Genomic DNA, 27704 nt, shown 5'->3' with positions numbered 1-27704 from the left:
TTCCGTGTTTTCTTAAAAAGGTTGTCGCTTGAATTATTGTTAAAAATTTGAATATTACCAACAAATTTTGCATTTGTTGAAACATTTTGATTTCAAAATATATTTTTCTTAACCAGATTTAAAGTTGAAAACCAATTTTTACCAATTTTTATTAATTTTTTTTTTAATTTGTATGTTTCGTAAAAAAACACTGTCAATTATCTTATAATGTGTCAGGTTTGACCAATAAAGCGGTATTTAGTGATTTTTATAAATTTGTTAACACTTTTGACATAATATTTTTATTTGAAACTTTTGTAACAGAGAACAATTACACAAGTATGTATAGATAATAAATTAATAGATTATAAGTTTATGTGGATCCCGGCAATACGAAGTCAAACAAGAGGAAGAACAAGTGGAGGATGTTACTTTGGTTACAAAAAAGAGTTTCTCAATCAAAATCACCTAACGTACGTTAAATTGCAAATCAACAACAAAACCCTTTTGATACTCCCCCTGTACTTGAATTGCAATAACTGGGATGAGGACTTTGATAATCTCGGCGAGATATTTAATACGATTAGTTCATCGAAAATAATGCTGATTGGGGATATGGACGGGAGAATCGGTCAAGTTGCAGGAACAATTAACGAAGCAAAAGGAATTAATAGGCAGACTAAATATGTAGTGTGTGTAGAAAACGAATAATTGAACTGTGTGACTCGTTTGGATTGAGAATTCTAAATGGAACAATGCCCAGTGACGTTTCTGGTGATTTTACTTTTGTTGGTGGTCAAGGTTCATCAACTATTGATTATTCAATGATAGGCGAAGATTGGGAACCCTTTGTGACTGATTTCGAGGTGCGAGAACTTCCATACTCAGACCATCTGCCGATAGTCGTTACCTTACGGATGACTGGACATTCAACTGTAGTAAATAACATCGACCAATTACTTCCTAGACTCAACTGGAAACTCTCAAAAGCCTCATTATACAGACAACGTTTGGACACGAATCTACACAACCGCCAAAATACGGACTTTCGCTTGCTAGGCATCAAGGCATCTTATCCAAAGCAGCAGATTAGTACTACACGAAACAAAATAAGGGTAGAGCCTTGGTTTGACGAAGAATGCCAGAAGGCACGCAGAATTTCATTCGCATGGCTCAGGAATTTCAGAAACTCACCTCAAGGTCAATTTAGAAACATATACATCGAAGCTAATGCGACATATAAAAAACTGTGCAAAAGCAAAAAGCGAGAGTATGAGGAACGACAAGCGGCCAGGTTGGCCTCCTGTAAGAATTCATCAAAGTTTTGGAAACTTGCATGGGAGCTAAATGGTAAAAAACCGTCAATACACAAAAATCTGTGTGCAAATATGCTAGCCGAACACTTTCGGAAACTCCTCAACCCAGAAATGATGCCATCTATCTGGCAATATGCAACACCTGGTATAACCAATGAAATATTGGACTCGCAGTTTACTGCACAAGAATTGGAGCAAGCGTTATGTACTCTGAAAGATGGAAAAGCAGCAGGCGCAAACGGTATCCCAGCCGAATTTTACAAATATGGCACTTCTGCACTTAATGATCGACTTCTTACGATGTTCAATAAAGTCATAGAGGGGAATTTGGTAGTGAATGAATTTCAAGAAGCTGTTATATTCCCAATACATAAGAAAGGATCACACGCGGATGCTTCAAACTATCGGGGCATTTCCTTCTTGAATGCAACATATAAAATTCTTACAACGATGATGCAGAAAAGGCTCAACAAGTGGATTAAGTCTCAGAACATACTGAAAGAGTTTCAAGCAGGTTTTAGAGCAGGCTACTCTACAATGGACAATATTTTTGTACTCCGAAGTCTTGCAGAAAGCTTTATCGCTCAAAAAAAGAAATTATATGTATTTTTTATCGACTTTTAAGTTGTTGTCAGATTGGTTTGTGACCTCATCCGGAGTAAGGCAAGGCTGCACATTGAGCCCCACTTTGTTCTCACTTTTTATAAATGACCTGATTGATTATCTTCCTGGTGGCGTGGATTTCACAGGAACACATATGAAGGCCTTATTATTTGCAGATGATATTGTCATGCTTGCGTATTCGCCGGAAGCGTTACAGCTCATGATAAACAGGTCATATAATTACTGTTGCTTATGGAACTTAATCGTTAATACCCAAAAGTCTAAAGTGATGATATTTAAAAACGGTGGTGGAAGAAATGCTTCTAACGAGAAATGGTCATTTAACGGAGAAGCCTTAGAGTGTGTAACCGAATACAAATACCTAGGGGTAATTTTTACGAGAAGTTTAAGCATGCAGAAGCATTTAACTGTGAAGTTAGAAAAGGCGAAAACAGCCATTAACATATCATGGAAAAGATGCTTCATAGCAGAAACATTGCGCATAGCAGTAAGCACAAGGTATTTGAAGCTGTATCGAAGAGCATACTTTTACATGGCGCACAAGTTTGGGGATGTATGAGATTTCAAACGGTGGAAAAACTCTTGACACACTATATTAAAAGGATATTTAGCTTACCAGTCAACACACCAAATTACGTGGTAATGTTCGAAACATTACTATCACCTTTACACATAAAGACCTTGAAGTTGCAAGCCGATTTTCTTCAGTACATATTCAATTTATCAGAATCCAGATTAGTCAAGAAGGTAGCTATCAGTGCCATACACGAACGAAACAGCTGGTATAGAGAGTGGTCAAAACTAGCTGAAGAATGCAGTTTAAGCTTTGATTTAAACCTGGAAAACATTGGTAGTTGCAAGACTCTCTTCTACAATGTAATCTCGAAGGTGGATGAGAAATGTAGAGCTGAATATATAGCTAAAGCCTCCAGTTCCATCTACAGAACAGTTTACAGTAGATTAAATCACAATTTGGCAGAGAAAAACTATTTTCGTGACTCTATTAAGGTTAATGTTATCGCTACAATGGTCAGACTTAGCAGCGAGCTTATCAATCTGAACTTCATGCCTCACAGACCTGATCTACCATTAGAATGCAGCATTTGCAACATGAGAGAAAGAGAAGACGTCATTCACTTTTTGGGAAGGTGCCCAACGCACTCACAGATATCTCTCCAAAAATATTTTATTTTGAATCTAGGGGCCTTTCAACGTAGAGAAATGTCATAATCTTTAATTAGACAAACGGACCGATTACAATAACTTCCTTGGGGAAGTTAATAAACGTCTTATTTGAAGACCCCACATTACATCAAATTAGAAGCGCTCAATGAAGTTTTTTTGATTATCGAAAGAAGAATCATCTTTACTTATTTATATCTAAAATATTTTTTTTTGAAATCCTCATCATTTCATCTTTATAACCTTCACAAAATAGAACTGGGATTTAATCCAATACCAAAGTTGATACCTGTTGCATGGTTATTAAAAACTGAGCTTTTGTTTTTATAGGCTAAAAATTCTCTACAGACTTTTAACATCCCTTTGACGTACAAAATTCCTTCCCCTGTGCTTATGTTCCTTGCCAAGGAGAACTAGGAACAGTTTCATCCCCTTTCTTAATAAACCAAATAAAAAACACTTTGAAAAAAGCTTTTTTTTTCGGAATAAACCATAAGCTTCCTTACAAAGAAAAGCTTTCATCGTAAGTACTTTGCAGAAGGACATTTTTAGAAGAAAAAAAAATCCTTTAATCAGTTCTTCGTCATCGTCGTTCTAGCGTTGTGTCGGGTTCGGATGTTCAAAAAAACAAAAGTGCTTAAAGCCACAATAACCATTTTATTGAAAATATCACGTAAATTTAATTGCTACCAGTATTGAAATTTCAAAAAGAAATAAAGAAAAAGTCACTCTGATACCATTTCCCATATGTTTAATTTGACGCGATTCGGTTTTGACCAAATGCTATGTGAATGTGTTTCAAAACTTCGACTCAAGTGGAATTTGATTTGAATTCGTTTTTGAATGTTTCTCAATATTTTCATTGAGAAATTTTTGAGAATTAAAAAAAAAGAAGTTAAATAAAAATGTGCTGATATTGTGCCTGGATACACTTTGGATTAAATATCATCTGCTGGATGCCAGTGAAACACTTGACGGGCTCGAGTGTTTCAAATGGATTCACCTCACTGCTTTTGCTTCTTCTCATTTTGTCCAATATTTTTGGTATGTTTTGAATGTGTTTTCAACAGATTTTTCTTTTTGTTCGTTCTGAGTATTATTATTTTTGAAATAAATCAAAAATTCCAACAGAGAAAAATACGTGCATTAAAATGGAGTGATGATGGGAAAATTTTCTGGGAAAGTCATAATTGGTCTAGAAGACTATTAATATGATGATATATGTGAAAGAAAAACTGTGTTTTGAATGGCTAAATTATTTCAAGCAGCCTGGGTAATTGCTTTAAGATGATGAGTTTTAGCTTCAAGAATCTTAACGGCGGCGCGACGACGTGGCGTATACTTAACTAAAGTTTTCTATTTTTTTGATGTTGATGAATAAATCAAGAACAGCAGCACTTTTTCTAAGTGCTATTAAGTCCGGTTGAGAGTACCCAGAGCTGCACCCAGGCTAATTTCCTAAAACTTCACCGAATGGTTCGTGAAAACTTTTAGGTATATTTGTGAATTGCGAGTGAGCAGTCTTTTCGCATATAAAACTCGTACAACCGCTCTTCAGCTTTTCTTCATTAACATTTATTATATTGTTAAATTTGTTCTTTCCTTTTTTTTCTCTCCTCATCATTTTTGTTTCCTTCTCTACAAAACATTCTTCTGGTCTGTTAAGTTATGATTATGAGCAGAAAAGTTAATGTCCAAATGGCGTAGTAAAGTTTTGAAAAAAAAGGGTTCAAATCTTGTTTATCCTCCCTCTTGTTGGTGTATATGTAGGGGGTATCCTTTTAGGCAAAAGAGTTGAACTACAAAATAAAAGTTTTCAGTTAGTATACCCCTGTCCATGGGGGTTATTTAGATTTTTCATTTTTTTTTTTGTTTGAAGGAGTTTTGAATGATACTTGGAAACTCTATATTAAAGGTTGTATTTTTTTCATTTTTGACCAAATGGTACACGAAAAGACAAAAAAAAAAGAAACTTGGAAGGGTGATTGACGTGATTTAGTTTAAAAATGTATGAAAGAGTAAAAGTTTTTTTTTTCAAAGCAAGCGGACAATGCCAACGACTATGTTTTACCATTAAAAAGGGGGTAAAATTTCGAGCAAAGTTGACAAATTGAATTTCAATCAAAAAAAGCTATGATGAAGTTTTTTACTAGTTGCTTTTATAGAGGATGTTTTTTGTTTCTTGGTATTGAGTTAAATTTAAAAGGATTTTATTTATTTACTTTTTGTTTCATCAAGATTGAAAAAAGGGGTTTTATGGTTTTATATTGATTTTTATGAGAATTGTAGGCGAATTTCTTACATTTATTTTTTTCCAGTGATAAAATTAGATTTAGGATTTTTTTATGTTTTGAACGAACAATATTTTACTTTTGGTATTTATATTAAAAAAAAGAATGTTCTGTAAATTTCAATTTAAAGGGTATTGTGAAATCAGGAATTTTAACCTAACAAACAAAAGCTTCAGGTGCATGAGCAACAGCCTTAACGTGGTCTTTTTAAATAAGCTTTTTTCGCGCATTTGCAGACATTAGATCTCATAAAAAGCTTTCTGAAATTTTAGAACCCAACGTAGTAATATTAAAGTAATAAATTTTGGAGCTTTACAAATCAGGATTTTAAAGAGGTTTTGATCGCATATTTATCTTTATCAACATTTTGTTCTGATTTTTAAATATAATGAGGCATCCAATACTCTTACCCCTTATTGACAAATTTTCTTCAAATTTTGTTTTTATATAATAATGGTATTGGCGTAATATACGATCATTAGGAACTATTTAATAAGAATTTTTTCGACAGGTTGGTTATAGCTTTCATTGAAACTTTCTATAATTGGACACAAAGTTTTTGAGTGGAAGCAATTATTTTTGTGTGGAATCAAGCATTTGCGGTTAGGATTTACCATTAGAAGTAAAACAGATTTAAATACGAAGTAAATGGAACGCTTGCAGTAAAACAATCAGCTGTTCATACAAAACTAACTGAAGGAAAAGTTCTTGCTTGAATAGTTTCTTTTTTTTAAGTAGACAAAACTTACAACTGATTAGCTTCATTTTGACAACACACATTACAAACTTGATTCTCGCAATCGATTTTAAATCTCGAATAAAAAATGTTCAATGATAAAAACCAATAATAGCTATAACTGCCTCCTTAAAACCTTAAACTACTAACATAAGTCCAATTTGAATAATTAGATTATTTGAATTAAATAAAAGAGAATCTCTAACTAAAAATTCAATTTATAAAAAATTAAGTCATGATGTGTCAAATAAAATTGTATTGGAGTTTACTTGAAACAAACCACATTTTTAATTTCATTTGTAAGCAATTTTTTGACAGGTCGGTTTTATTTAACATATCAACTGACACTTCCTTGAAAAAGTTCTGAATTCAATTCAATACTCGATCTAACAGCTGTCGGTTTTGGTTTTAAAAATATTTACAACTCCAGTATTTCTTCACCTTCTATAATTTTCTTAGGGTTTAAATCTGGGTTTTTCAAAACAGAGTTCTTTTAGAAATACCAATAACTTTAGTGACAAAATGTTATATCTCCTTGCAAACAAAAAAAGAAACAGTGCTGTCATGAAAAGAACATGTACCTGAATTCTCTTCTTCTGACAAAATTACTAGCACACAGGAATGGTTGAGAGTCGTAAGTCACTAGGCCCTAGTTTTTGACGAACTATTGCTCCACCTAATCTATTTTTTTTTACTCTCAAAATGCAATTTCGAGCTCAACTTTAAATTTACTACGCTCCATCGCTCCTTACATAATGATATCAACATTAGATTCTTTATTTACAATGATGGAAATACAAACTAGTTTGACTTCAAAAAACCTTGTCGTGATGGTATTTTAGCAGAATTCTATGAGCACGAAACACCCAAGTTGTTGAAAATATACTTTGTTTGTTCAGTTCCTTAAAATTTTCGCTGCTCTAAAATTTTGGTCATTTTTAAAAGAAGTGGTCGTGATCAACCCGAAAGCTATAGAGGCATTTCACAAGGTCAATACTAACAACTTACAAATTTGGTAGACCAAACTAATTTGATCAGTTGTTAACTGATTTTAGTGCAAATATTTTGACTACTGATCAAATATCTCTTTCAGTCATCCATAGTTTTTTACAAGCTTTTCTTTGATTTGAAAGCTACATTTGACATGGTTAACTGGAAATCCCTAGTATATAAGCTTTTAGTAATGGGTTTATCAACAAAATTCATAAAGTTCTTCGAGAAGATCCTTGTGCAGCTGTTCTTAAATTAACCAAAGAATCAAGACATTTTAAATGTAAAACCGGAGTTCCTCAAGGTTGTGTCTTAAGTTCTTTGCTTTTCTCCTTGTATGCATATAATGATGTCAAACATCACAGAGGGATGTTGAAATTGGTGATGAAACTGTCTAAATCCTCATTTACGCAGACAATTTAGTTATAAATAAATAAATAAGGTGGCGCAACAGTCCGTAGAGAACCAGGGCCTAGTCAGTTACAACTCGTAATCATTTCTGTGTGCTAGTAATTGCAGGGATGGACGGGGCCTACAGTTTTAAGCCAAATCCGAACGGCTACATTGAGAAAGAACTTTTCATGAAAAGAATTACTCTTGGAGAAAACTACCCGTGAATAAAACTTTAGATGACACAGGCAGGGATCGAACCCAAGACCTCTGGCATGACAGAGTCCAACGCACTAACCATCATGCCACGGGTACTACAATTTAGTTATCTTGTCTAATAACCCACTTACTCTACAGCTATAAATTAACAAACTTCAGCAATATTTACATACTTCGGAGCTTCCCATTAAGAGCTCAAAATCAAAAATATTTTTTGTTGAGAGCGCATAACAGGCTGAATTCTCGCTATTGAAGTAGTTGACGAATTCAAATATCTTGGTTATTTATTAACGTATAACTTAAACGTACATGCACTTGTTAAAGAAGCAACGAAAGCCGTGAAAGTGGTTTTAACAGGAAGTGGTCTTATTTTCAAAACAATTTAGTAGATTCCGCTTTGAAATCTAACAACGAAATATATGGATACGAGAAATTCGAAGAACTATGAAGTGCTGAGACTGCCAAGGAATACTCTAATACTCCACTTGGAAATCGGCTTCCATAAATATTTTTGAAAAACCAAAAGGCCAATGCAGATTACAAATAAATTCTGATATTTTTTCAATAAATAATGTTAAAAAATTTGACAGGTTTGATTTTCCGGTAAATGATTTTATCATAAATTTTACTTTATTAGATAAACTGTCGAATTGAATTATTTGCCTCGGATAACGTGCGAAAAGTCAATAAAAAGTTGAAAGGCCAGGAATCATAGTTTTCCTGAAAACTGTTTCGAGCACGACTTTTCCACTTTCATAAATACATACCTAATTAAAAAATTTAACCTTAACATCAGGTCAAAGAAGTCAAAATTATTCCTAACAGGATTCTAATTTCCTAGAACCCTAAATTTGAGATCTGCTAGTATGTTAAATCAGAGGTCTACTGCTACTGCTACTAATGAGTTAAACTCAATTGAATTCTAATTTTTCAATACACCGATTTTTAGGGATTAGATTTTTCTCCAGAATTTATAATCTGTTAAACAAAACTTACTTGGAATCAATATCTCTACTCGTTCTTGAAATATGGAAGACGAAATAAAGTATTCCCAGAGTACAGAAGAGACGTTCGTAGACAACACGATTGGTTTAGACGTTAGAGATCTCGAAACTGCAAGGAATATACAAAGTTTTAATATAAAAAATCAGTCAGTTACAATAACTTGCAAAACATGCTTATATTTCTAAAGAAAAAAAAAATAAGGAATTGGTTATATTTTTATCTGTCTCGCCATAGTTAGTCTTTAAACAAAAGACTTAAAATATGGGTTCTCACAAGATTAGGAGCTTTTTAATAAAAATATATATTCCATTATTTTCTACAATAGTATAGAAAATTGTACTGCTACTTACAGGACTTGGAATTCCGATTCCAAGAGTAGTACTTATATGTTCATGAAAAATGGTTTCATCATTCGTTGCTGAAATCGATCTCTAATTTATTAAAATTTGACAATTTACAAATGTTTATATTAGAACTCAAGATAGCCATACAGAAAATACAGACAATTTAGGAAAAATAAAAAAAATACTCTTTATTTACTTTATTTTCTTTGATTATTTGCTTGCTTTTGTCTCTTAACCTTTAAACTTAATTTTTTAATTTATACTTCCTAGAAACTTCTGGTTCAATAATAATATAATGAATTTAGGGAAAAATCGCATATCGCTTATCTCATCTTAATAGCAATTGTCTATCTCAAAATCAATGATATCAATTGAGCTTTAAGCAATTATTTGTGACTAACAGATAAATTAGTTTGATTATTTGTTTGTTTAAGGAATTAATTTAATCTACATAATACTGTTTGTTTAAATTTTGTTCAATTGTATCAAGAGTGCCTATAGCCCAAATATGTTTTGAATTATTGAATTAATCAATCATCATAATATCAACCTTCAAAACACAATGAGGATAATAGAAAATATTAGTTAAGCTCCTATTTAAAGAGTAGATAGTATTGAACGTTTACAAATTTTTGTCAGATTTGTCAAAAAAAAAAATGCCATATTTTTTAAACCGTGTGGACTTACAACGATTTTTTAACAATTGTAAGACAACACTCTTAAAAATATTGGGATGTCGTTTTTTAATTCAGATGATTCCTACTTCTTAGCGAAAAAAGGGATAAACTTCTAAGCGATAGCTTTTACTAGAATATTAAGTTAAACCTGTCTGACTATTAAGCTTTATCTGCTTTTCATCATTTACAAAAAAACAAAGATTAAGCTAAATAATGAGCTGAAAAAATGTTAGCTTTCCCCACAACTTATAAATGGCCAAGATAATAAAACAAAAAGAAGTCGTCTAAAATGAATGTTCCTGTTTACTACTTAAATTACAAAAATTAAAGTTAATTGATATTATGTACGGCATTGTAAAAGAATGCAAACTTTAATAACTTTTATATTGAGATTAAATTTCGACTTCAAATTATGCAATTGTAACAAAAATATTGTGATCATATTTTTAACCCATTCATTTTAAAGCAATCTATTGAGTGCAATCTTTTGAAAATTCATGCATTCTATGTTTTTTTAACTTCCCATAGGAAGTTATTGTAATGGGTCCGATTTGTCAAATTGAAAATTTTGACATTTCTCGACGTTTCAAGGTCCCTAGAGTCGAAATAAAAGATTTTTAGAAAGATGTCTGTGCGTGCGTGTGTACGTACGTTCGTTGTCCATAGCTCAAGAACCAGAAGAGATATCGACTCGAAATAAATTTTGTTATACAGATATAAAGGCAGAAAGATGCAGAAAGGGCTCTTAAGAAAATTGTGTGGGTGGTTTTTTTACCATAGCAGTTTAAAAAAAAGGTGAAAATTTTGGTTAACCCTAAATATCTTACGAACTAAAAACGTTAGAGACTTGAATTTAATTTTATATAATAAACTGTAACGTGATCTTAAAGAAATTTATTTTTTGAAAAAAATCTATCTAACGGTTTTTTTATAAATCAAAAAAACTGAAAAAAAAAATTTGTCACCTCCTAAATTTAACGACTTAAATATGATTTCATCTCCAAAACAATTTTGAGCAACGGAGAATAATGTTTTTGAAATCTGATAAAATTTTGAGAAAAATCGAAGTGACAGTTTTTTTTATAAAAAAATAAAAATCTTAAAAAAGCATTACTCAAAGTTGGTAAAAATTGAATATCGATTCAAATATCTTTTCAAAAACTTAAAATTTAGGCTTAAAAATTATTTTATCTTATAACAAATATTGTTTTCAACATTCGATAAAATTTTGAAAAAAATCGAATTGACAGTTTTTTTACAAAAAAATAAAAACCGAAAAAAAATTAATAAAAGTTGGTAAAAATTGATTTTCGACTCAAATATCTTTTCAAAACTTTGAGATATTGGCTTTAAACTTATTTATTTTACAGAAAATATTGTTTTCAATATTCAATGATTTTTATATAACAATCCAACAGTCCGTTTTTTCATAAAAAGTAAAATCTACAAAAAATAGTTTGGTAAAAATTGATACGAGTACATATAGACAAACTTTTAAGCAAGACAAATCGACAGACGGGATGGGAAGTTATCAGTGTGGGTCGCAACCCAGCCTCTTTTTTTGCATTATTTGCATTCTTTTTCATTTTATTGGATTCTTTGAAATTGTATCATAAAATTGGGCGAAAAGTTTAATGGGTTAGAGAACAAACATTTTATGGAGGGAAATAGCAAAGCAACAAGTGAAAAATTTACAAAAGAATGGAAGGAATACAAATAAATTATGTAACGAATGTAAAAGAATGTATGAATTCTCAAAAGATTGCATTCAATTAATTGATGAATGGAGAACATAATGATTGCAGTCTTTTTGCTACAAATGAATGGAAATTGCGTAATTTTGAAGTCTGAGGTCACAAAGTGAAATCAATAAATGCAATCCTTTGATTTGATTCAAAAACCCATTAGAGAATGCATTCTTTTTTTTTATTGTAGTTTATTACATTATATCGTTATCTTAAATATATATTGCACAATTTAGAGAGATTGGTATATTATCTACCTTACTACTGTCAAGTTTAAATGAGTTTTTAACAAAAAAAAAATTAAAATAAAGTATTGGTTGAAGGAAAAGCTACTTAAAAACCTTAATTAAAGAGCATACAAAAGAGTATAAATCAATACATACATTAATATGAACAGAGGAAAGGAGTGGAGTGCAGAGAAAGGCTAACAGTGCGAAATTTCTATTATAACTTTAACAAAACTAAATCAGTATACAAATTAAAGATAAATAACATATAAAGTGTCAATGAGCACAATTCAATACCATTAAGAAATGTATAAATATCTAATAATAAATATTTAAATAAATAAATAAATAAATAAGTAAATGAACAAATGAATACTTACATAACTTAAAAAAATAAATAAATAATTAAATCAATAATAAATAACACATAAACACAAAAATAATAAATAATATAATAAATAAGTGAGTAAATAAATAAATGTATAAAAAGAATCAAATACATAAATACAAAACTAATAATTTTGGAAAAAAAGCATGTAAGTTCACAAATAAATACAAAATTAATAAATAAATAACAAATAAATACATTAATTAACAAAAGTAAATAAATTAATAAATTAACAACAATAAACAAAATATAAATAGACTAGCGGACCCGACAGACGTTGTCCTGTCTACACGTCTTTAATTTAAAAATTTCAAACTTTTTTTAATAAGCTAAAAAATTCTGGACCATTTTGATAAAAATTATTATTCAAATGTTATGACAATATCTAACGTCATTACATGTAAATTTATTACAATTAGACTAATCGATAGCGTGTGAGTATGTGTAATGAAATCTTCAACTTGTTTTAATTGAAGGTAAAAAAGCTTACACTCAAACTATTTTATTTAAAAAATATATTTTTTTATTTACAAAAACTTAATTTATCGTAATGCCATTGGATGTACTATATTTTTGGTTAAACCCTGAGGTGTATAAATAAATAAATTCGATGGTTTTCCAACTCTGGAACACGCAACATATAATTGGCCGTGAGAAAAACATGGGTTTTCTAAATCTAAGCCACAAATTGTCATTGTTTGGATTGTGACTTATTTACAGTCATAGCATATGCCAGAAATTGTAAACGTTTGAATGGTATAGAAGAATCTGAAGGAATCATTGGGATCCGTGGTATAAGTACAACTTCACCTTGAAATTTTCCACTCAAAATAGTGGCTTCAATGTTGCCCATGATATTTTTTACAACTAATCGCGTGCCATTACACAATTTTGGGGCATTTAAACAGGATAGTTGACAACTTCGTCAGGATCAACAACAGTGTCAATCGGTTTAAATGTAATTTCATCACCAGGCAATGACTGTTGTATTTTAAAATTGATGGCGTCAACATCTAAATTTTTTTCGGCTAAAATAGCTCGCTCTCGCAGCCATTCATGATTAGTATAATTATGTCTTAAATCTGGAAAGATACTTGTTATTAACTCATCTTTGGTAGCCACCATGTTGCAAAAATTCTCTGGAAGTCGAATATATTGTGTATCTTCATGCAATTGAATTTGATATCTTTCAGGGACCTGTCGAGAGCTTTAAGTGAATGCTTGTGGGCCATTGTACATTCATCCCAGATAATAATTTTACATTTTCTCAAAACTTCAGCCATGCCTGAATGCTTCTTTATGTTACTCATTGCTTCGGGATTTGTATGCACGTTCAAAGGTAATTTAAGTGCTGAATGCGCAGTCCGTCCACCATCAAGTAACGTTGCTGCAATGCCTGATGAAGCAATGGCCAATGCAATATGATGAGATCAAATCCGCGCAAGTATCAGTGCGATAAGAAATGTTTTACCAGTGCCACCTGGAGCGTCTAAAAAAAAAGAATCCACTTGTTGTGCTGCAATTGAAACGTTAATTTGACCATATATATTTCGTTGTTCAGCAGTAAGCAATTGTTCATTTTCCGCAACAAAAGTTGCCAAAGAAGTCTTATCGAACTGGTGTTCACGTTGAACATCGCTGTTGATGATGTCTACTGCTGGGCGATTCGGCGCTGGCATTCCAAAATGGATGAGCGGCTTGTTTGAAATAAGAATACAAATACCCTCAATCATTATTAACGACTCATTGTATATTTCGGCGGAGAAATCAATATTAAGATTTTGATAAGTAATTCTAGTCCGATGCAAAATATCCTCACTCATTGAGTCTTTATATTTGTTCCACAGAGCAGATGCATCAGACGGAAAACACTTTGTCAATATTATTGAAAATAATTGACGAATTTGTTGTGGAGATGAGCTCAGTGCTGCATCTGCAACTGTGAGATCCCAATGGTTATCATCCTCCAATAAATGTAACTCACGACACGCATCGAAGAAAGATTCGCATGATCCAATGTAAAACATTCCAAAATCAACAACTGCTAATAAATTAAAAATTAATTTAAAAAACATTGTCCAGCGGACAAAATGGTGAATCTAAACCATTCTCAGATCCCTTTGAACACACACAAAAAATTTCATCAAAATCGGTCCAGTCGTTTAAGAGAAGGTCAGTCTTTTGAATATTATAACTATGAAGCTAAATTTGAAATTAAAGCATTGTCAAATATTTCGCAAGAAACTTTATAACGTTCTTTTAATTTTATAATTCTATCAGTAATATATTCAACATTAGATGACATGTGTGATTCGTTGGTTGAAAAATGCCAAGGAAGGTTTAACATCATTTTTAACAACTTGTTTTGAGAAGTTTGCAACCTTCGGATATTGGTTTCAATAACGGAACCAAGTGGATCAGAAGAAAATACACAGGTGTCATCTGCAAATATAGCTTTATTGCAATTTTGCAAAACAAGGAAATCAGCAGTAAAAACTGTATAGAGTATTGAGCCAAAAACGGATCCTTGAGGCACGCCTGCAGTACATTCAAAGATTTCATAAAGATCTTTGTTAACAGAAACAACTAAACTTCTTGATGACAAAAAGGACTTCACAATTTTTATTATACACATGGGAAAGTTGAGTATTACAAGCTTGTCTAAGAGCCCGTCATGCCAAACAGAATCAAATGCTTTCTCAACGTCAAGCAAGACCATACCGGTACTTTTACCTCTGTTAAAGTTGGTTTTAATGGTTCTGGTTATTCGATCAATTTGGTGGACTGTACTATGGTACGGTCGAAATCCAAATTGTTCAGGAGGCAGAATATTATTATTGTTAATGTGTGACATTAGTTTGTTTTTAATTAGTTTTTCAAAACACTTACTTACAGAACTTGGTAAACTTATGGGACGATAACTTACAGGATTGCTTGCTTTTTTTCCAGGTTTCAAAATTGGAATAATTTTAGCGTCTTTCCAATCTATTGGAAAGTAGCTTATCTTGATACAAGAATTGAACAAATTTAAAATAAATTTTATACCTGACCTTGGAAATTTTTTGTATGTTGTCAAAGCCAGCTGACTTTCGCGTTTTCAATCCAAGGATTACATCAATAACTTCCGTAATTGTAACATACTCTTCCTGATCATTTAAGATACTGGAGTTGATCGAATGCAAAGATTGCAGAACTAAAGGTTCTACATTGCTATTTGTTGTGGAGTTATTGGTTAGAGTATTGCAGTCAGTAAATATTTTGCCTAAAGCGTTTGCCTTTTCAGTTCCAGACAATGCTACTTGCCCATTATCTAGTTTTAATGCAGGTATATTCAAGTTAGGCTTCTTAATAACCTTAACAATATTCCAGAAAGGTTTGCCACCTTTCTCTAGCCCTCTTAGTTTTTGGTTCCATTCCTTGTTTCTGAATCTCGAAATACCTTCTTTGATCAAATTTGTAAGAATTTTCGTTTCAGTTAAGTAACAATAATCTCTCGTCCGTATCCATCTTCTTCTAAAGCTGTTTCTCACTTTAATGAGTTCAACTTAGTTAGGAGGAAGGACCCGCTATTTAACCTTATTTGTTTTAAAGGAACAGATTGTTCAACACTTTCTATAACACTTTTAGTAAAGAAGGAAAAATTTTGATCAATTTCTGAAGTGGATATATCGAAATGAAGATAAGGAACTTTTCTTAGTTTTGAATTCAATTGGGTTTTAAACATGTTCCAGTTGGCGTTTTTGAAGTCTAAAACTTCGTTTCTTCTGTTAGAAGGCAGTAAATACGTACTAATGCATATTCGAAGATGATCGGAATTTAATTTACATAGCACTTCAGTTTGATTAAATAGTCCCGGGCTATTTGTTAATAAAAGGTCTAAGGTAGAAGGGCTTGCGCGGTTGTTAGGTGGGTAATGCATTCTTTTACAAGACTTATTCCGCGTATTTCTACAATTCTGTGATACTTCTTCTAAGAAAGTAATTAGAGCCAATGCATGTTTTCTCATGGAAAACAAAAAAATTTGTGACCACAAATTTTGTCTTTCTTATAAATTTTGTTGTTATCTTAAAATAGGAAATGGTTAAAACTTTCTAGACAGGGTTGGAAGTACTCTTTAATTTTTGTACTAACGTTTACGACAATATTCTAGTGTAAACTTTTTTATTCACACGAAGCTAAGCTGCTGTAAGAATAGGTTAAGGTTGGACGAGACCAGCTTTCGCTATTTTAAATAAGATTTGACTTGAAGCCCTTCCTTGGTAGCTCACAATAGCTTTTTTCATTCAATCAAAAATAAAATTTTTCCTTAAAATTAAAGATTTAGCTTAAGATTTCTTATTCAATAGCCTTGAAATTGACAAATGAAAAATAACAGAGAAAGCAACATTGAAATCAATTACTAAAGCTAAAATGTACCTGTTTCAATTATTCTCTTAAAACTTATCGTAATCACTTTGTCAATAGCTCTCTAGGAGAAATGGAGTCTTAATAATAATAAACGGCTTTAACTTATCTCATGGTAGCGAATTTAATAAGTAAAATCAATAAAATCGTAATTGAGCTTCTAGCAATTTATTTGCGGTCATCAATTAAATTGGTTTGATTATGTTTCCGCTTTGGGCGTTCATTGGAATTTCAATGAAGATAATTTTAATACAAGGAAGAACATTTTCAAAATAATCTGCAAATTCTTAAATAAATATCTCTTCTTCCCTTAAGCTTCAAATTCCAATGAAAAGAAAATACATGGCTGTGTCGCCCGAACTAGATTCTGGTTGGAAAAAGTATGTTTCAAAGCAACACTTATAATTGAAGATTTAAAAGTATACCTGCGAAATAAAATTTGATTCAACAAAATCGAAGAATTTCTTTACAAAATGTTGACATGTTTTTAAGATATCGAATTTTAAAACAGAAAGTGAATATTTTTTTAAAAATCAGTAAAAAGGTAACATAATATGTATGAATACATTTTTGACCATCAAACATTAAAATAACATCTAGTGCATTACAAAATTGTATTTTTAATATTGAAATAAGTCAAGTTAAGCTAACTCATTTTAAAGATGAATTTATAAAAATCTTTTAAGCCTTTTTGGGACAAATTGGAGTTTAAGATTTTCGACAACGAACAGCTGTTTCTTTTGGTTTAAAAAATGAAAAAAAAAAAACACGAATCTGCTTAAAACATTAATTCCCAAGTTTGAATTTATTAAATTCAAATTCATGCTTTTCATATTTTTTTTACCATACCAAGTCCTCCAGGAAATCTAGATTCTTTCTTAATTTTTCTTGTTACTTAAAAAAAAGTATTGTGTAGGAATTCTGCTTTCACAATCTTATTTCTTGCGTCAAGCTATAAATTTTATCCACATATTAATCCATTGGCTTTTTACGACACAAAAAACCACGCACAATAAAAAAATCTTAACACCTCTTTTATATCCTTTTTTTATAGTATTTACATATAAACATTTAATGGTTTCAACGATAATCCGCGTCTGTCTTAAGCAGCTGTGTAAGAATTTATCAAGTTTCAACCTTGAAATACTGTTTCTAAGCTCTGTATGCTTGTACATTTAATAGCTCTCCGTCTTGAAAGTAATAAAATTAATTGAGTTTTAATTGCATTTGCGTTACGTACGCTAGAATTAATTCAAAGCAAAATGCACACCAGAACAAAACGAACCAGCTTTTTGTGGTTCAAGGATTCAATATACATATGACTTAGTTATGAAGGATTTTTGGTGTTTAATAACACACTCGCAAGAAATGATGAGCACAAAATTCAAATTCCTATACGTCATTTGATTTTTAAACTTATTTGTTACCAAAGAATTAAAAACAGACAAATTTTAACTTTTGTTGATATAACTTTATTAAATATGGTTGAAACAATACAGAAATATTTATTTTTTTTTGTTAAGTTTGAACAATGTCTTTAAATCTGTTTCAAATATTTAATTATCATGGCATTTTTTGAAACATTCTCTTTCGATGCACAGAGCTATTACGCATTAATCACATGTCTATTTGACTCGCATGTGGCATACTCTGCACTTGAGAGGGTTTAAAATGTTTGTTTGGAAAATGGTGTTCTCCACTATAGGCCACGCCTGAAACTATAGAGCGTTTTACCTTCTAAGGTAACACCTACCAATATTTTTTTGGAAAGGAAGCAAATTACCTTCGGAACCAGCTGCGACTTTATACAGCTTCCAAGCATTCACCAAAGTAGATCTCAACATTGAAGTAAAAAGCGGCCACCACCATTTTATGCCTCTGATTTTTATTTTATATGCGTTGACCGATTGGTCATACAAGTCAACGCCACCCTTGACCTTATTGTATTTAGCAATAAGATTTGGTTGTTGAATGTATACTTTTTTTTCGTCAGTAGATGACCACGGTTTAAAAAAATGTATTGGCCGAATTGTGTCAAAATTTGTACCCATGGTGACAACATTGTTGTCATTCAACTTGACGAAAAGCATTTTATTGTTGGCATCGTAAATATGATCAAAATGAGCACGTTTTTCTTTTTTGAACAATGGGTATTTTTTAGTTTTGGTTTCATTTGCTGAGCCAGAAGCTCTGAATACTTTAGTTCTCAATAACTGCATAAGCTCATGAGACGTAAAGAAGTTATTAAAATAAATAACATGATCAAAAGGGTATGGCAAGAGTCCCAAGAGATCTAAACACACATAAATCTGCTGCTCCGGATGGTATCCCCGCTATTGTTCTGAAGAGGTGTTCTTCATCGCTGGCAAAACCATTGCGTAAGCTTTTTCATCTGTCCTACTCCTCAGGTCTCGTTCCGAGTGGATGGAAAACGGCATTTGTCCAGCCTATTCCCAAAAAAAGGCGAATCTTGCTCACCCTCTAACTACCGACCGATTGCACTTACGTCCCTTCTTTCCAAGGTCATGGAAACGCTGAGTAATTATCAGCTCAAGAAATATCTTAAAGATCGAAAGCTTCTTAATGACCGGCAATACGGCTTTCGTAGCAATAGGTCCACTGTTAATCTAATGGTTCATCTCACCGAACAGTGGAGCAAATCTTTACATCGTTTTGGAGAAAGTAAGATTATTGCACTAGATATTTCAAAAGCATTTGATAGGGTTTGGCATCAGGCTCTCTTATCAAAAATGCGTGCTTTCGGTTTGCATGAATCCCTCCTTCATTGGATAAGTAATTACCTTTCGGATCGTTCAATACAAGTAGTATTGGATGGATTCAAGTCTGAAAACCATAAAATAAATGCTGGTGTGCCACTCTTTCTCATTTTTATTAATGATATTCTGTCTGCAACTTCTGATACACTACATTGTTTCGCTGACGATTGTACTCTTAGCTTTTCATATTCGTTTTCAGATTCACACACTTCTTCTTCGGATGTGGAACTGCAACGGAAAAATATGATAAGCTCATTAAATTCCGACTTAAACAGCATTGTACATGTACAATGGGGATTAAAAAACCGCGTGGAATTTAATGCTTCAAAAACCCAATGCTGTCTTGTATCGTTAAAGCGAGAAATACCCCTTGCAATTATCCATGGATGGTACTTGCATCAATGAGACTGAACACCTCGATATTCTCGGTATGCGTGTCACCAACCACCTCTTGTGGAATGATCACATACGCGATGTCGCCAAAAATGCCGCAAGGTGTTTGGGTTTCCTTTGGCGATGCAAGAAATATTTCACCCCTTCTGATCTGGCTGTTATCTACAAGACTTACATACGTCCAAAGCTTGAGTATAACTCCCATCTCTGGGCTGGTGCTCCTGCAACTTACTTAAGCCTCTTGGATAGTATTGAACGTAGAGCATTTAAATTGATAGATCATTTACTTTGCTTGAACATCGTCGTAAGGTCTCTTGTCTGACTCTTTTTTACCGTTATTTTAACGGCTTATGCTCTAGTGAAATAGCCAGCTGCATTCCTCCCCTTAAACAGGTTATTCGTAATACTCGCGCTTCTAGGAATGCTCATCAGTATACCCTCGAGCCCAACTTCGGTCGTACTGTCAAATACAGGATTCGTTCTTTAGCCATACTACGCGAATGTGGAATGCCTTACCGCACTCTGTCTTTCCTAGTCATTGCAATATTCAGGAATTCAAAACCAATGTGCACCGACATCTCCTTTTAAACCCTCTCTCCTCTTCCTAGTACTCACACTGTGCCTCTGCATAATAAGGGTAGTAATATCCCCTTGAGTGTGTGTTAATTATAAAAAAATGGGATTGCTTTAAATAGCTCAAGTACAACTTTCGATCCCAGTTGAATGCGACTTATTTCTGCTTTCACTTTTTTGCACCACAATACGTGTCAAGGCTATACAGGTAACCACAATTACTTTTAAGCATCCAATTTTTGAATTGAGTGGTAACCTCTGTAAAACAGAATAACAATAAAGATTTCGTCCTTAGCTCAAAAAAGTTGGAATAGTACATTGTCATTGTCAAAATGGATGGTTTGGGATGTAGGCCCTTATCTCTGACAATTGAACTTCAACCTCACTCTCAAAATCGTCATCTCTAATGAAAACTTCAACATTACCTCTAACATCATTGGGAAAATGATTATTATCCAAACTTTCCGTGTCTATGTCTTCTTCGTCAGTGTTGAAACTTGCATCTGGGGGTATAACTGCAATGTCAAATACTACATTTCGTTCATCTTCTTTAACTGCATCAATGAAGGCATTTGAAAGATTTTCGAACTTTCTTTCATAAAATGCTGCTGTTGAAAATGCTTTGAAATCCATTCGTAACAAAAAAGTATATGTACAATACATATGTATATCACATTTTCCCATTGTACCCAAGCGAGCAAAGCTAACTTTGAAATAACTTAACTATTGAAATAATAAATACAAACTTGATGTTTAACTTTTAATAGCTTTGCCTATAAGTACTTTACTTGATTGCAAGAAATTCAAATCGATTTTTTTTATCATAATCTTAAAGCTATCTAAAGGTTAAACAAAAATTCTTAAAAAACTAGCGTACATTTGTAAAACCTAAAAAATATCTTACTGACTCCGGCCGGCCAAGACCAAATGCCGTAGACAACTTTAAATGACATTCTCAATTTGAAGCCATCAAAACTGGTTCTCCTGCTTCACCCTATCTCTTCGGTCCCTATCGGAATCCGTCCTACTAAAACCGAAGGCACTCGGCTCCGTTCAGTGCGAGGAGGTCTCGACTGTAAAGGAGTCGCCTATCTACAGTTTTACGGCTGACGTGGTAGATTAGCGCAACCACCCCCTATCATGTATTATTCCTCGATTGTCTTAATAGAGAAAAGCTTCGGGCCGAATGTTGCCCCTTAAACGTGCACTTTCGCAGTACTAATTGTTGGGGTAGTAAGCTCCAAAAATTAAGCTGTTAGTCGAAGACATCGCTCTCGCAATGTGGCCCCTTCCAAGCTTCAGCAAGAAATTATCTATTCTGTTTATGTTGATTCTGTTGTATAGAACCTGGTTTGAATAGTAATGTTTGTGCTCCGACTCTGGTGTCCTGTGTAGTCCAAGGCAACGTCGCAGACATTGTTTCTCCAACATCCGAATCTTTTCCAGTTGAGATGGGGTAACGTTGAACCATACCGAGCACCCATAGGCAATCATCAGCCGGATAAGGGCCATGTAACAAATCACCTTCACCCGGCTGTCAAGAAGGCTTCTAAAAATCAACTGTTTTGTCAGTGCAAAAGATCCCTTAGCTCTGGCCAGAGCAGCACTCATGTCTCTGGAACTACAAGTACTGATCCCACTAGATGCCAAGGTACTTTACTACACTTTTATTTGCCAGCGGCTGTCGATTTAGTCCAACTGTCACTAGATGTTCCAGTTCTTTCTCGTATCCCTTGAGGCTCTATACAGCGGAGTCCTGAACAGAATAGTTTCGCATTTCTGAATGTTGATTCTCAACTTCCAGTAATCGCAATATTGATGAATCTTGTGGAAGTCACCCTAAAAAGAGCCTTGATAACCTCAATTTTTGGACCGGATTGGAGTTGTCCTTTCCCTTTTTCGGGGGAGCATGTACCAGAGCTGTTTTTCAACGGACCGAATTATATGCGTTATTCAGAACGTTGTTAAACAGAGTGGTATAAATGTCCATAGCTTCCTGAGGTAAATGTCGTAGTACAATATTGGATATACCTTCGATACCTGCTGACTTCTTTTTCTTTAATACATCAAAGACGTTCTATTGTCTGTCACTGACAAGGTTGGTCACATCCCTTAAATTGTGCACAGCCAATACAATGTACGAATATTTCAGTGCCTAAGTATGTCTCATTGTCTGTCATTCTAGAGGAGGAAACTTATCCAGCCCCTCATGAACCGCAACCCTGACTCGTAACTGCTAACACGGGCCTCTGTCTCTGCCCAGCGTCATTAGTCTGTTGTCTGCCACTAAAATGGGAAATCTGCAAATCTGCTTGAAGGACCACACAGTTTCTAATTATCAAATTAATAAAATAGTGTCTAGACACCAACGTGACCGTAAAAAAAAAAAAAAAAAATGTGCTGGAGCTCTATCTTTGTGACTAATAGGGTATTAGTCCCGTTATGCCCGGCGATGATGACATTTGCCAAGCTTTCGTCATTGAACCTGGTAAAACCGAGATTTTCGGATCGGATTAGAAGTTGTACAGGGAACACTTTTGGTTCTTGTATAGTATGTTTATTTTCGTTCGAGCAGCCGAGGAGAAATTTTATCCAAAAGTGATATTTTGCAGAAAAATCCTTCTACCTATACCAACACCTACATCCCAACATTCATATAAACAAAAACACATCAAAATCAATGTTATTTTCTCTTAAAAGAAGAATAAAACAAAAGTGGTACACCTGGGCGTAGACGTTTTTTTTTTATTTTATAGAATTTTAACATTTTACTACACACATTGGTTTTGATTTAACACAAAAAGAATATTCATTAATTTTAATATTTTAAGCTCATTATTTTTTACATTTATTCTCCTAAAGTCTTCAACGAAGCCATTTTTGGGAAGAATTTCGTATTGATACAAACAACGTTACCACTTACACAAAAACAGGATAAATATTCCTAACGAATTTGTTTTCAGCCTCATAACCAAATAAACGGTTGGTATTTTTCCTTTCAAAATATTCCCACAAAATTATTAAAAAAGAAAGAACACAACCCAAATACTGTTATTTCTGTTTTTATATGCTTCAAAAATAAAACCACTAGACAATCAATTATATTGAAGCATTTCATAGACCACACATACGAAACCCTTACCTCTCCAAACACACACACAATACACAATTTACACAGCCTCAATTTTATCAAAAATGCCAATCAATGAATCGAACATAGAATAATAAATAAACTGAAATTCTAATAACAATAAAAAAAGGATTCTCCTTCCTATATTTTCCCGCATAAAAGTAACATAAACATAAAAATAAAAAAAAAAGAATACATTCACATCAGAATATAGCTACTTCTTTGTCAATAAAGTAACAATGTGTAGGTAAATTGTTTGTTAATGTGTGTAGAATATATATGTGTATAGATATGGGATAGAAGAGGATACTTTTATACAGTGACGGACAAAACAATAAAACCAATTCCTATGTATTAGGATATCTTAAGAAAACTCAAGTATTTGAAGCCTTATTTGTAAATGTTATTGTTAATGTTATTGTTAAAAAAAAATAGGTGGCCTAACAGACTTAAAACTCTCAACCATTTTTGTCGGTGAGTCATATCAGAGATGTAGGGGATTAACAGTTATTTTTGCGTCGAAAATACTTTTCATTACACAAATTGCTCTTGTATGAGGGGTGGTATTCATTCTGTAAAGTGGTAAATACTGACTTGAGATAGATACCGCGGCAAAAAGTAAGTTGCTAAAACAAATGAATTTCTAAAGCTCAACAAAATACAATTTATACCCTTTTTTTTCTTTAAGGTGGCGCTACAGTCCGGGGCGGACCTGGTCCTCAACCAACATGCGTCTCCAGCCAGCTCGGTCCCTAGCTAGCTGTCTCCAGTTTCGCACGCCAAGTTGGTTGAGGTCCTCTCCCACCTGGGTGTGCCACCTGAGTCGCGGTCTTCCCCTACTGCGCCGTCCCTCGGGATTGGATTCGAAGACCTTTCGGGCTGGAGCGTTGATGTCCATCCGCTCTACATGACTTAGCCATCTTAGCCGTTGGACTTTTATTCTTCTAACTAGGTCAGTGTCGCTGTACAGCCCGTGCAGTTCGTCGTTATACCTTCTCCTCCATTCTCCATCTATGCGTACGGGACCAAAAATCACCCGAAGAATTTTTCTCTCGAAGCATCCTAAGACGCTCTCATCTTTGTTTGACAGGGTCCAGGCCTCAGCGCCATAAATGAGAACCGGGATGATGAGTGTCTTATAGATGGTGATTTTACATGCTCGAGAGAGGACTTTACTTCTCAATTGCCTTCTAAGTCCAAAGAACCAGCGATTTGCAAGAGTTATTCTTCGTTTGATTTCAGCGCTGGTGTCGTTGCTATGCTCAAAAACGCTCCACTGACATCACGCTTTGATCTTTCAATTATGTCAATATCATCTGCGTATCGGAGTACTTGGATGGACCTTTGGAAGATTGTGCCTCTAGTGTTGACGGTTGAGTTTTGCACAATTCTTTCCAGAACGATGTTGAAGAAGTCGCATGACAGTGCATCGCCTTGTCTAAAACCATTTTTGACATCAAATGCATCGGTGAAATCTTTTCCTACCTTGATAGAGCAGCGTGCGTTCTCCATCGTCATTCTGCACAAACGGATAAGTTTGACAGGGATGCCAAAGCTAGACATTGCTCGGTAGAGCTCTTCCCTATAGATGCTGTCATACGCGGCTTTAAAATCGATAAAGAGATGGTGGGTATCGATTTGAAGCTCCTGGGTTTTTTCCAAGATCTGCCGCAGTGTGAATATTTGGTCGATAGTGGACTTTCCTGGTCTGAAGCCACACTGATAAGGACCAATCAGGTTGTTGACGAATGGCTTCAGACGTTCACATAATACGGCAGAGAGGATCTTATACGCAATGTTAAGGCGACTGATGCCTCTGTAGTTGGCGCAAATTAGAGGGTCTCCTTTCTTATGTATCGGGCACAATATGCTGAGATTCCACTCATCGGGCATGCTTTCTTCCGACCATATTTTGTATGCTCCCTACCAAGTCATCGCCTGCTGCTTTGAATAGCTCGGCAGCGATGCTGTCAGCTACAACAGCTTTGTTTTAACTAAGTTTAGATATTGCTATCTTCACTTCGTCAAGGTCGGGTAGGCGGAATTGTTGATCTGCGTCGCCGAGGTTGAGTGGTTCTATCTCCCTTACAGCGGAATACGGTTCGTCATCGCCGTTATATGATTTGGAGAAGTGATCTTTCCATATTCTCAGAATCGACTGCGGTTCTACTATGATGTTTCCCTGATCGTCTTTACAGGCTTCGGTTCGTGGCCTTGGAGGTTTTTTTACCTTTTGGTAAAATTTACGAACCTTATTCCTGTTGTGACATCCCTCCATCTCCTCGATCGCGCGCTTCTCATGCTCTCTTTTTTTCCGTCTAAGAAGCCGTCTAAGGAGCTCGTGAGCAGCTCTAGTCCTTTTGTGCAGAGCCGTTTTGTATGCCTCTTGTTTCGCTGCGTGCGCTTGCCGGCATTCGTCGTCAAACCAGGGGTTTCGCTGTGGTGGCCGGGTGAAACCTAGCACTTCAGAGGCGCCATCTCTGATGGCTGCAAGGCAATATTGCCACTGGTTTTCAATGCTTAATGCAGGCAGCATAGGACTCCTTATGAGGTTTTTAGAGACTCGATCGGAAAAGGACATGGCAGTCTCTTGCGATTGTAGCCATCTAACGTCGAATCTTCTCACAGTACTTCCTTGTTTTGGCTTGGATCTAGCTATCGGTAGCCGTACCTTGGCTACAGCGAGGTAGTGGTCCGAGTCAATGTTGGCCTCTCGGAATGTTCGGATATCCTGGATACTGGAGAAGTGTCGTGCGTCGATCGCAATGTGGTGAATCTGGTTGACGGTTGATTGATCAGGAGATTTCCATGTCCCCTTGTGGATATTGAGATGCGTGAACTGCGTACTAGCTACCAGAACGTCTCGCCCCGCAGCGAAATCGACCAGCCTGAATCCGTTGTCGCAGGTAGTGTCGTGCAGGCTGTATCTCCCGATTATGCCACCAAAGATGTCTTCTCTTCCTAGTTTGGAATTTAAATCTCCAAAGACAATTTTAATGTTATAGCCAGGGCACTGATCATATGTCTTGTCCAAGAGCTCGAAGAATATGTCTTTATGGTGTCTTCATATTTCTCCTCTGTTGGCGAATTTAGACTTGATGCGGATTGTCGTGATGCGCTCGCTCACACTGTTGAAACTCAAGATTTTTTGTCTGAATCTAGTTCCAACAACAAATCCACACCCAAATAGACGCTGTCTTTGTTCTCGGTAGCAGTCGCCGTAGTAGCAGTCGCAGTAGTTTATATCGCAGTCTTTTAGTTTGCGTTTGCTCGGTCCATCCCACCGCACTTCTTGGATGGCGTTAATATCTGCCTTGCAGCAGTTTGGGGCTTCCACTAATTCTGCGGCTTCACGTGGTCTGTTAAGGGACCTAAAATTAAACGTACATATCCGAAGTTCGTTGTCCTTATTTCGTTTGCGTGGGTTGTCAACAGTGAATCCGTCCGTATCCGAGGCTTGTTGGTGCTTCGCAACTAAAGGTATTTTTTACGTGGCCAGGAAGTCACCCTGACGGCACAACCCCCAACCTGGAGGGCCAGATCTTTAGTATAACTCCAAAGAAGGGGAGCCGGATAAACCGCTCCGAGGAACAGCTGAATTTTCGTGCCAAATAAACTTGACTTGAATGTTAAAGAAAATTATTAAGGATGGCTTAAGGGAAAAGTATATGAAAAAGGAAAGCAGACTGACAATAGAACATAACTTCTTAAGATATTACTGGTGATTTTTTAAAAACTTTAGACATTTTTTTTTAAAGTCAATTGTCATGCAAGTCAAGCTCTTGCATTTTGGGCAAAAAAAGTTGGATATCATCTCACGGTACCGCTCACCATTCACAGTTTACGATTGTAGCTAAAAAATCATCCTTCATAAAAGTACTATTTTTAATAAAGGACTGGACCAAGAACATAATATGAATCGGAAATTGAGCTCTTTTCCAATTACGCAGCACTTATTGATCATTTTTTGACCAATATACGAACCAGAGGGGGGAGGGGGGGTTATACATGCCATAAGTTATAAAAACTTAAGTAATGTTTTAAATTATTAACTTCCCATATTGTAATGGGTCCGATTTGTCAAATTGAAAATTTTGACATTTCTCGACGTTTCAAGGTCCCTAGAGTCGAAATAAAAGGTTTTTAGAAAGATGTCTGTGCGAACGTCCGTGAGTTCGCAATGTTTTTTTCGTCGTAGTAGCTCAAGAACCATAAGTGATATCAACTTCAAATAAATTTTGTTATACAAATAATAAGGCAGAAAGATGCAGAAATAAAAAAAAACTGAAAAAAAAATGTGTTTCATCCGTATAG

The 27704-nt window shown here is 34.4% G+C and overlaps 3 protein-coding genes across 3 annotated transcripts in view; 2 read left to right on the top strand and 1 right to left on the bottom strand.

Moving 5' to 3' along the window:
- The window catches only part of LOC129952452 (meiotic nuclear division protein 1 homolog), a 312005-nt gene that overhangs the window by 175113 nt on the left and 109188 nt on the right, over positions 1-27704 (bottom strand). The gene's annotated exons all lie outside the window — the stretch shown is intronic.
- On the top strand, positions 735-1919 carry LOC129950710 (uncharacterized). Its single transcript, XM_056062631.1, has one exon. It carries the CDS (start codon positions 735-737, stop codon positions 1917-1919), a length of 1185 nt encoding a protein of 394 aa, XP_055918606.1.
- LOC129952449 (zwei Ig domain protein zig-8-like) overlaps positions 3695-27704 on the top strand; it is a 180068-nt gene continuing 156058 nt past the window's right edge. The window contains exon 1 of the mRNA XM_056065032.1: positions 3695-4145. Coding sequence (XP_055921007.1) covers positions 4058-4145 — 88 coding nt within the window. The 5' untranslated portion in view covers positions 3695-4057. The remainder of the gene's footprint in view (positions 4146-27704) is intronic.

Source organism: Eupeodes corollae, chromosome 3 (assembly GCF_945859685.1).
Source record: "Eupeodes corollae chromosome 3, idEupCoro1.1, whole genome shotgun sequence".
NCBI classification, from domain to species: domain Eukaryota; kingdom Metazoa; phylum Arthropoda; class Insecta; order Diptera; family Syrphidae; genus Eupeodes; species Eupeodes corollae.
The sequence above is the reverse complement of the archived record's forward strand: the minus strand, read 5'-3'. Positions and strand labels throughout refer to the sequence as shown.

Coding starts and splice junctions, on each gene's coding strand:
- LOC129950710 (XM_056062631.1), top strand. CDS start 735: ATGCCCAGTGACGTTTCTGGTGATTTTACTTTTGTTGGTGGTCAAGGT.